At 39.4% G+C, this 11,389-nt stretch overlaps 1 protein-coding gene across 3 annotated transcripts in view; it reads right to left on the bottom strand.

The window, feature by feature from the left end:
- Window positions 1-5,037: 5,037 nt before the first annotated feature.
- Window positions 5,038-11,389, bottom strand: part of ldlrad3 (low density lipoprotein receptor class A domain containing 3) — an 80,700-nt gene continuing 74,348 nt past the window's right edge. For all 3 annotated transcript variants that reach the window (XM_026259645.1, XM_026259646.1, XM_026259647.1), the window contains 2 exons: window positions 7,934-8,318; window positions 5,038-5,734 (listed from right to left, as the gene is read on the bottom strand). In XM_026259645.1, the coding sequence (XP_026115430.1) occupies window positions 5,623-5,734; window positions 7,934-8,318 (497 nt within the window). In that variant the 3' untranslated portion in view covers window positions 5,038-5,622. The remainder of the gene's footprint in view (window positions 5,735-7,933; window positions 8,319-11,389) is intronic.

Raw genomic sequence — 11,389 nt, 5'->3', positions numbered from 1 at the left:
TAGATGAACTGAAAATAAAAGACATTCAAGTCAAGTCAAGTCAAGTCACGTCACCTTTATTTATATAGCGCTTTAAACAAAATACATTGCGTCAAAGCAACTGAAAAACATTCATTAGGAAAACAGTATTTCAGAATCAGAATCAGAATCAGAATCAGAAATCAGAAATCAGAAAGAGCTTTATTGCCAAGTATGTTTGCGCATACAAGGAATTTGTTTTAGTGACATAAGCTTCCAGTACACAGAGACACCAACACACAGACAAAAAAAAAAAAAATGTAGTCAAATAAATAAGTGTATAAACAATTGTGCTATAAATGATAATGGGATAGGATTGAAAAAGATGCAGGGATGTACTAGGATGGAGGGGTAATAAATAAATATAAGGATGTTGCACTTTTGTTTGCATAAGCATAAGTGGGGAACATTTAACTGTTCATGAGGTAGATTGCCTGGGGGAAGAAACTGTTTTTGTGCCTTGCTGTTCTGGTATTTGCGGCTCTGAGACGCCGGCCAGATGGCAAAAGTTCAAAAATGGGGTGACTTGGATGTGAGGGATCCAGAGTGATTTTATGAGCCCTTTTCCTCACTCTGGATGTATACAGTTCTTGAAGGGTGGGCAGGGGAGCACCAATAATCCTTTCAGCAGTCCGAACAGTTCTCTGTAGTCTTCTGATGTCCGATTTTGTTGCTGAGTCAAACCAGACAGTTATAGAAGTACACAGTACAGACTCAATGACGGCTGAGTAGAACTGTTTCAGCAGCTCCTGTGGCAAGTTAAACTTCCTCAGCTGGCGAAGGAAATACAACCTTTGTTGGGCCTTTTTTACAATGGAGTCAATGTGATTGTCCCACTTCAGGTCCTGAGAGATGGTGGTTCCCAGGAATCTGAATGACTCCACTGCAGTCACAGGGCTGTTCATGATGGTGAGTGGGGAAAGTGCAGGGGGGTTTCTCCTGAAGTCCACGATCATCTCCACTGTTTTGAGCGTGTTCAGCTCCAGGTTGTTAAGACTGCACCAGACAGCCAGCTGCTCAACCTCTTGTCTGTGAGCAGACTCATCACCATCCTGGATGAGGCCGATGACTGTAGTGTCATCTGCAAACTTCAGGAGCTTGACAGAGGGGTCTTTAGAGGTGCAGTCGTTGGTGTAAAGGGAGAAGAGCAGAGGGGAGAGAACACATCCCTGAGGAGCGCCAGTGTTGGTGGAGCAGCTGTTTGATGTGAATTTCCCCAGTCTCACTAACTGTTGCCTATCTGTCAGAAAGCTGGTGATCCACCGACAGATAGAGCTAGGAACAGAGAGCTGGGTCAGTTTGGTCTGGAGCGTTGTTGGGATGACGTTGTTGAAAGCCAAACTAAAGTCCACAAACAGGATCCTCACATAAGTCCCTGTTTTGTCCAGATGTTGCAGGATGAAGTGCAATCCTATGTTGATTGCATCATCCACGGACCTGTTTGCTCGGTAAGCAAACTGCAGGGGATCCCGTAAGGGTCCAGTGATGTCCTTCAGATAAGCCAGAACCAGTTTTTCAAACGACTTCATGACGACAGACGTTAGAGCCACAGGTCTGTAGTCGTTAAGTCCTGTTATCTTGGGATTCTTTGGGATGGGGATGATGGTGGAGCGTTTGAAGCAGGAAGGTGCTTCACACAACTCCAGGGATCTGTTGAAGATCTGTGAAAAGATGGGGGCCAGCTGGTCAGCACAGATTTTCAGACAGGCTGGTGTAACACCATCTGGGCCTGGTGCTTTTCTTCTTTTGTTCTTCTTGAAGACCTGGCGCACATCATCTTCACAGATTTGAAGAGCAGTAGGTGTGGAACGGGGGATTGCAGGAGGTGTTAATGGTTGTGCAGGGAGACTGTCAGAATGGGTGTTGGGGGTTTCAAATCTGCAATAAAAATCATTCAGGTCGTTAGCAAGCCGTTGATTAGCCTCAGTGCAAGGGGATGGTGTCTTGTAGTTTGTGATGGCCCTCAGTCCTCTCCAAACTGAAGTTGAGTCGTTGGAAGAAAACTGGTCTTCCAACTTTTTAGCGTAGGTCTTTTTAGCCGCTCTGATCTCTTTGTTCAGTGTGTTCCTGGCCTGATTGTACAAGACCCTGTCCCCATTTCTGTAGGCATCCTCTTTGGCCTGACGAAGATGTCTGAGTTTTACTGTAAACCATGGCTTATTGTTGTTGAATGTTAAATAAGTCGTGGTAGGAATGCATATATCCTTACAGAAACTAATATAGGATGTTACAGTCTCTGTGAGTTCGTCCAGATCGGTGATAGCAGCTTCAAAAACACTCCAATCAGTGAGGTCAAAACAAGATTGTAAATCCTGCTCCGTTTCGCTGGTCCATCTCTTCACAGTCCTTACTACAGGTTTAGCAGATTTAAGTTTCTGTTTGTAGGATGGTATAAGATGAATCAGACAGTGATCAGAATTTCCCAAAGCTACTCGTGGAATAGAGTGATATGCATCCTTTATTGTGGTGTAGCAGTGATCCAATATATTACTGTCTCTGGTGGGACATGTAACATGCTGTCTGTATTTTGGCAGTTCACAGGAGAGATTGGCTTTATTAAAGTCCCCCAGAATGATTAAAACAGAGTCCGGGTGTTGTTGTTCTGTCTCTGTGATCTGATCAGCAAGTTTCTGTAAAGCTGAGCTCACGTGCGCTTGCGGATGGATGTAAACACTAACCAGAATGAACGAGTGAAACTCCCGCGGCGAATAGAACGGCTTGCAGTTGACAAACTGCATTTCTAGATCAGGACAGCACATCTTCTTTAACACAGTTACATCTCTACACCACCGCTCATTGATGTAAAAGCATGTCCCGCCGCCGCGCGATTTCCCCGTGGATTCTGATTCGCGATCCGCTCTGAACAGCTGAAAGCCCGGCAGATGGAGCGCGCTGTCCGGTATGGCGTCATTCAGCCAGGTTTCCGTGAAACACAGAGCAGCAGAGTGAGAGAAATCCTTATTTGTCCGAGAGAGCAGAAGGAGTTCGTCTGTTTTGTTAGGTAGAGAGCGGAGATTTGCCAGATGGATGCTAGGCAACAGCGTTCGAAATCCGCGCTTCCTGAGTCTGACGAGCGCTCCCGCTTCCCCCGTCTGCGCGTCCTGAAACGTTTGATCAGCGCCGCCGCTCCTCCGATAACAACGTTCAGTAAAACGTCTGAATAATTTAAATCTTGTAAAAGATCTTGTGGTGTGTTCTGCCGAATGTTCAGCAGTTCATCCCTGGTGAAACTGATAGTGTTTGTTAAACAAAAAACAGGAAAAACGAACAAAAACAGTACAAACACTGGAGAGCCAAGCACTGAAGCAGCCATGCGCGGCGCCATCGAGTACAGGTAGTCCAAAAATGCAGCTCAATAAAGGTAGTCCAAAAATGCAGCAGCTAGAGTCCTTACAAGGTCAAGAAAATCTGATCATATTACACCAATTTTACAGTCTCTGCACTGGCTACCTATTAAGTTCCGTATCAGTTACAAATTATCATTACTTACCTATAAGACCCTAAATGGTTTAGCTCCTACGTACCTAACTAGCCTTCTACCACGTTACAATCCATCCCTAAGGTCACAAAATGCTGGACTTTTGGTAGTTCCTAGGATAGCAAAGTCCACCAAAGGAGGGAGAGCTTTCTCACATTTGGCTCTCAAACTCTGGAATAGCCTTCCTGATAATGTTCGGGTTCAGACACACTCTCTCTGTTTAAATCTAGATTAAAAACACATCTCTTTTGCCAAGCATTCGAATAATGTATCTCTTAAATTGTGTCTAGTTGCATCTGATCAAATGTGCATTGTTAATCTGTAGCTTGGGTTAAACTAATTCATTTTACTTTGTTGGATCAGCAGCTATGCTAATGATGTCTCTATTTGTTTCTATGTTTTGCCACAGGAAATCCCATGGTAACTAGGATTTACACAAGCTCCAGTCTGGATCCAGAACACCTGAGAAGAGATGATGTTGACCCTCAGAGGACCTCAGATGATGCTAACCCTGAATCACCAAACATAACTAACAAATATTGCTACAAGTGTGACTGCATCATATAATAATTATTAATTATTAATAAAATTAATAATGTTCATCGCCTGGCTGACTACGTCTTGTATAAATTTTTCTACAAATCGTATCATATGTGCACAAACTGACAGTGACCACTTATAAGCTACTACTAAATATTGTAGAAACATAATTTTCGGTAAAGTTGCTTTGTAACGATTTGTATTGTAAAAAGCGCTATACAAATAAACCTTAATTGAATTGAATTGAATAATGCAAAATGACAGTTTAAGGCAGTTCATCATTAAATTCAGTGATGTCATCTCTGTTCAGTTTAAATAGTGTTTCTGCATTCATTTGCAATCAAGTCAACGATATCACTGTAATGAATTGACCCAAACTAAGCAAGCCAAAGGCGACAGCGGCAAGGAACCAAAAATCCATCTGTGACAGAATGGAGCAAAAAAACTTTGGGAGAAATAAGGCTCAGTTGGGGGGCCAGTTCTCCTCTGACCAGCTAAAACCAGCAGTTCCATTCCAAGCTGCAGCAAAGTCAGATAGTGCAGAAGAATCATCTGTTTTTTTTGTGGTCTTGTCCCGGTGGTTGTCTGAGAAAAGGTCTTTACAGGTGATCTGTATCTGGGGCTCCGCTGTCTTTTTTGTGCTGTAGAGGTCCTTTCTTTTGATCTGGATACAGACAATAAGAACTTCGGTAGCACTTTATTTTACAGTCCTGTTCCTCATGAACATACTATGTACTTATTATAGTAATTACAATAACTATGTAATAACTAGGTACTAACCCTGAACCTACCCCTAAACCTAACCCTACCCCATGTAGTTACCTTGTGTTACCAAAACTTTCTTAGATAAATACACTGTAAGTACACTATAAGTACATGTTAGTACACGTACTGTAAAATAAAGTGCAACCAGAAATTCTGTAGACATGTAAAAGAAATAAAGTCAATCTGGTTAGTAATACTGTGAAGCTGGCAATGCTGTTTGTGGAGTTGTTTAAACAGATCTTGTGAGATTCCAAGTCTTGTAAGGCTGTGGCTGAAGAAAGTTATAGTTTGTGTTCTTATTTCCCTTTTGCTTGTTCACAACAGGTGTTTAAATAATTTAAATAATGTTTCAGGAACATCATACTAACTTTTAAATAACATTCTGCTAACATTATAGAAACTTTAAAAAAGAAAAATAAATTTTTCGTTCTTGGAATGTTACAAATCAATGTTCATAGAATGTTGAATTTTAAATAAAAAATTAAGGTGACAGAATGTTTGAGGAACATCATACCTTTTAGAATTTTACCCCTAACATCAAAAAAAATGGTGATTTTCTATGTTCCTAGAACCAACACTGAATATTTGGAGAACGATCTTGTAACAACATTCTGTTAGCTGGGATGCTCCTACACATATTTGGTGAATTTGCATAGATCTAAATTAATAATGATTTTCTAAAAACTCTGCACAGACTTTTGCATAACACACATACAGTCCATATCTTCTGAATTTACAGTGGTGGCTGCCAATACTCTTTACTCTGCACAACTGGTGTCAGTGTTGTTGTTGATCCAGATTTGAGATAATACAGCTCTGGCTTATTCTGTATTTTCAGCTGGGTCCTCATATACAGGTGGTTCTCTCTCAGACTGAGCTGTAGTAGTCTCTGGAGGGTAAGGAGGAGGTGGGAGATCAAACCATGTAGGTCGGCTGTATGAAAAAAAAAAAAAAAAAACACATTAAAATAATAATAATAATAAAAAGGTAATATTCAACCTTTAGATATGTGATTATGGTTGAGAAATGAGGCAAATTATTCATTATTCATCTGATGAAAGCAGATGACTGAAACCTTTACCAATATATATATATATATATATATATATATATATATATATATATATATATATATATGTATATATAAAGATAAAGTAAACTTTAAATGAAAAGTATTATAGTGTTTGCCTTTATATTATGAGAATTTAAGATTTATTTTTTCATCAGCCATGTCCATTCGACGTTGTAAAAATCAAGGATTTGCACATGGTCATCCAGTTTCAGATCAATCTACAAATCAACATACATGAGACCCTGTGGAAGATCATCCTGGAAGAAGTATGTCATCCCGTGCAAGTTTATCGACCTGTTCCGCGATCTCTACTGTGCTGACTAAAAACAGCATCAACATTTTTTTTTTTCTCCATAAAAACAAGAAGGCCAAGGCTGTGTCTAATCTCTATTCCTGTTCCAACTGGCATTGGACTTTGTCATTTGACCGACAAGGAAGCTGTCTCCCACGGGTACATATGGAGCAGTTGGCAGACTTGGACTTCCCCGACAATATTGATTTGCTGGCCTCCACCCAACCTGGCTTGGCTAATATGATTATGGAGAAGAAGTCAGCAAAGATCAGGCTCTGGATAGGTTGTTCTAAAACCAAGATCATGTGGGTTGGGTATACCCGCAGATGAGTACCCATAACCAGTGGCCATCAGCAAATTAAGGACGTCAACTGTTTTACCTATCTGGGCAGCAATATTTTGGTGAATGGTGACATGGACCATGAAAATCTCTGCCATACTGGGAAAACTACAATAGTCCTGAAAAGCGACCTACTCTGCGATAACAAGATAAGACTGCTCAATTCCATCATCATTCCAACAGCTATTTATGCTTGTGAAATGGGGAAGATGAGGGCAAAGATCATACATTAATAAATTTCAACATTGTTGCCTGAGATGCATCCTGAAAATCACATATCGATATTGGGTGACTAATAAAAGTGGATAGCCAGACATCAACTTGCCCGCTGGTGAAAAACGTGGTCAAGCATCAGATGCACTTTGCTATATATGTCCTCCGACAGCTGCCTACCAGGCTCCCATGAACTGCCATACTTTGAAACTCACAGCAAAGGAAAATGAAACAAGGACATCCCAAGATCATGTGGCAATGGACATTCATTGAAGACCACACAAAAACCTCAACCTTTCCTGGGATGAAGCCAGAACTGCTACAGCTGATCAAATTCTTTATATTATTAATGATAAAAAGGCAAAAAAGGCAAATGCTATAATACCTTTTCATATATATCATACAGCTATGTTGAGTCATCAGACTTACCACATTGTAGAGTACTATTTTGGTTAGAGTATCCATTGTGTTAACTTTATTTTCATTCATTTTTTTTTTTAATTTCTTTAAAAGTCCTATGTTAATTACAGAATATAATCCCATAATCTGTATGTATCTGTTTGCTAAAGTATGAAGTTATCTAAAGTATAAATCTGTTTTAATTTATAAGTAGGGTATTGTGGATAATCTATGTGTTGGGTAATAAAAATAAATAAATGTGGGTGGATGAGATAAATCATTCATGATACAAATATTTTCTAATGTCTAATTTTCCATGTGTTTTAAATGCATATACATTTTAATCAGGCAGATGCAATTTTTTTCTAGTGTGTGTGTTCGCCTGTTCAGGAAGTTACAGTGTAACAGTGGTGTGCAGTGATGGCAGATCAACTCTCACATCACTGAATCTGCTTTTAAAAATGAACCATACATTCATCATACCATCATGCAAAACTTAATTAGAATCAATGTATTGTGATGATCAGGTGCAGGTCGGTGTGGGATATCTAAATCAGAAAAAATATATGATCAGGTGTGGATAGGTGGAGAGTGGATAATTTATTTGAAGCAGCAGATTCGGGTGACGTTTGAGCTCATCCGCACATCTCTTTAGCATATGTTATTTACTACCTTTAAATTAAATAATGATCTCCTATATTTCAGCATCATATTAGCCATTGGCCACTTTACTTTCTAAGATATTGGCATCAGACATCCAAAAAAATAAAATAATTCACATTGGCCAACCACTATTGTTAGAATTTGTAAGCATACCCAATATCCATTACAGCCTGTGAGTATGATGGTGGCAAGTCTATCGCAGTTCTTGGATATTGTGAAAGAGAGAGCAACTGGAGACTATGAACTGAGCTGAATGCCTCTGTTGAGGATGAACACTGGGGTGAAAGGTCATGGCTTCCAGGATGGGTATGTCCTCTTTCCAGTATGACAAGCCGGGAGAGCAGGAGTGGTTGATGGCAGGCACCTCTGTAGACCCCCTGTGGCAGCAAGACACTTCGCTTTCTCTGATGGTGCAGGACAAGGGCCAGCAATGCCAATACCAGGACAAAGATGATAGCACTGCCAATAACTCCATACGTGATACTGGGGTAATAGTGTAGTTGATAGTCCAGTGTCACAAAGTCCTGTCCAGGGGATTCTGAGAGGAACAGAAAATATATTTTTTTAACAAATTCCTTTTACCTGTATTACTGGTTTCATTTTAGTTTGTTTACCCCCACAAATTTTAATATTACATTAAATGTGGAAAAAGATCTGAATTATTAAAAAAGCTGTACACACTATAAACAAAAACAAAACAGTAAAGTGATTTGAATAAGTGTATAAATGAGACTAAAGTTGTGTAAAATAAATAAATAAAATAGTCGGTGTATCTGTATTTAAATAAGAAAAAAACAAAAAGCTACATGATCTGAAATAACTTTTTTGAGCAAGTACATAACCAGCCAGTATTCAAAACTACCTCCTAATCCTGATTCACAACAGTAAACCTATAATAATCTTTTCTAATTTGAGTGGTACTGGTAGGAATTTGTGGGAAAATCGAGCATGCCACCAAGTCATTATGTCAACTCTGCAATTATAAAGAAGTCATCCTGCCTAGTTGGCTATATCGCATGTGAAGATCCAGCAGGTGGTGGATCATTTATAGCCTTTTCTAACAGCAGCTGGAATAATTAAATCAATAATTTTGATGTCAGATTGTAATCTAGATAAGATTATGTTTTTATAAACACATGTTTGACCGAAATTAGATTATATTCCAGTTTTAAATGTGCATCTGATTACAGATGGTCTATGTGGTATTACACAAGATTTGTATTTTAAAGAGAACCAGTTCTAAGGAAAGACAATTTGCTTTTTGGGTAACTTTTTTGTTTTATGAAATTCACATGGTATGATAATTAGATATTAGGCTGTACTAAAATTGAAATCTGTATGCTAATACATATGCTAATAATATTATAACAAAAACAATTAGCATGGTTTGATGTGATTGATGCTGATGGATAGCATGATTTAATCAATATTTGTAGTGCGATTATTTTGTAATGCTTTTACATCAGTTGGTTAGAAAAAAAGTGGCAGACTTGATTCCAAATTGTTCAGATGTCAAAATCCGTTTTAATTTGGGTCATATATTAAAAAATAAAATAGGCTAGAATCTGTGGTTCTGAAGTACAGTATTCATACCAGTGCGGTAACTGACAGCCACACATACTCCTGCGCTTTAGCCATGCTGGTGCACAACCGATGCAAAGTAGATAATTCTGCAAATAACTGCAATTGCAGGTTTCAAAACAGAGACAGAGGACTGCAAAATTAAGATTTTTAAGGATCACATTTTTATTATGCATTGTTATACATTATAATGTATTCATTGTGGCATTGTTTTATTGTTATATTAAACAGCATTATGCAATGCCACAGCATTTATTTCAATCAAGAGTCACATTAATCTCTGGCCAAGATCTTTTATTGGCAATAGAATAGGTGAATCTTTCAATAAGGTTAAGCTCAGGACTCTGTCGTTGACAATTCATAAAAGAAAAATGATTCTTCATGCTCACTGAACCACTGTTTCACAGTTGGGATTCAATAAATCTTACATTTATCATCCTTGAATGATGGGTGAAATAGCTACACACTGAATAAATTAGGGATCAAAGAATTGTTGCCAAACTTACAACATGCCAGAAACATATTCATCTCTGCAATAATGATCCAATCCAATACAGATTGTGACAATAACTGAACAGCAGGAAAATAGTGTCAATAAAGCAAAAAGGCAGTTCACCAATGAATTCAGTGATGTCATCATACAGCTCATATCAGTAGTATCTACTCATATCAGTAGTATAATAGTATCTGTGCAATTGACTGGCCAGGCGAAACCAGCAGTTTAGTTCCAGGCTGCAGCAAAGTCAGATTGTGCAGAAGAATTATAGGACAACCGATTGATTAGCTGGCTTGCTTTCTTCTTTTTCCTGTTGCTTGTTCACACAGCATCAGCTAATGGCAGGGCAACACAGCCTGTTTCGAAAGCATAATTACATTCTACCCTACAAGAATTGATGACAGAAAGTAAAAAAAAAATATCATTCATTAAAAAAAAAGAATGTGTCAAAGTAACTGAACAACATTAATTAGGAAAACAGTGTGTCAATAATGCAAAATGACAGTTAAAGACAGTTCATTATTGAATTCAGCTCAATTCAGTTTAAATAGAATCACTGCAATCATTTGCAAACAAGTCAACAATATCACTGTAAATGAAGTGTCTCCAACTATGCAAGCCAGAGGCGACAGCGGCAAGGAACCGAAACTCCATCGGTGACAGAATGGAGAAAAAACCTTTGGAGAAACCAGGCTCAGTTGGGAGGCTAGTTCTCCTCTGACCAGACGAAACCAGCAGTTCAATTCCAGGCTGCAGCAAAGTCAGATTGTGCAGAAGAATCATCTCCCAGTGCAATCAGTGCACTCTTAAGCAGCATGAGTAGAAGGCTGTGTAATATGTGTGAAATATTTTATTTTTGTTATCACTGTGGCCATTTGACTTATAGTAGTGTCCAGTATTTCCCTTATATTGAGTTATTTGTAATGCCATGTGTCTGCTCTGCACTGGTGGAATCCTGCTCCGTCCCCCCCAGTCTGGTGGGCTCCTGCTCCATCTGCTCCACTGTGGAGGTCTTCTGCCATATCTGCTCCACTGTGGTGGTCATATGCTCTGCCCTGATGTGCTCCAGTCCCGTCTGCTCCTCCCTGGTGGGCTCTAGTCCCTTCTGGTCTGCATTGGTGCTCTGCCGGCTTTGCCTCAGTTCCCAGTCTGTTCACTTCCTCATGGACCTGGCCAGTTAGATTGTTCTGGGTTTGGAGCATCTGGAAGCTTGGTGGGGTGGGAGGTCTCTGTTATGAATCTGGTTCATGGTCTTCTGTCCACTCACCATCAGAGGTCGCCCTTCCTTCATATTGCCTCTTACACCACACAGATGTCACTCTGGACTACAGTTCCTATTATCCATTGCACTGATTGCACATACACCCATAAAACAAAAAGTCAAAATGGCGGCATGAGTGACATGTACTTCAGGTGTAGTCTGCTAAATTACATAATTTTGGCCTTCATGTCAAGTCAAGTCACCTTTATTTATTTAGCGCTTTAAACAAAATACATTGCGTCAAAGCAACTGAACAACATTCATTTGGAAA

Source organism: Carassius auratus, unplaced genomic scaffold (genome assembly GCF_003368295.1).
Source record: "Carassius auratus strain Wakin unplaced genomic scaffold, ASM336829v1 scaf_tig00215224, whole genome shotgun sequence".
In the NCBI taxonomy this organism is placed as follows: Eukaryota; Metazoa; Chordata; class Actinopteri; order Cypriniformes; family Cyprinidae; genus Carassius; species Carassius auratus.
The sequence above is the reverse complement of the archived record's forward strand: the minus strand, read 5'-3'. Positions and strand labels throughout refer to the sequence as shown.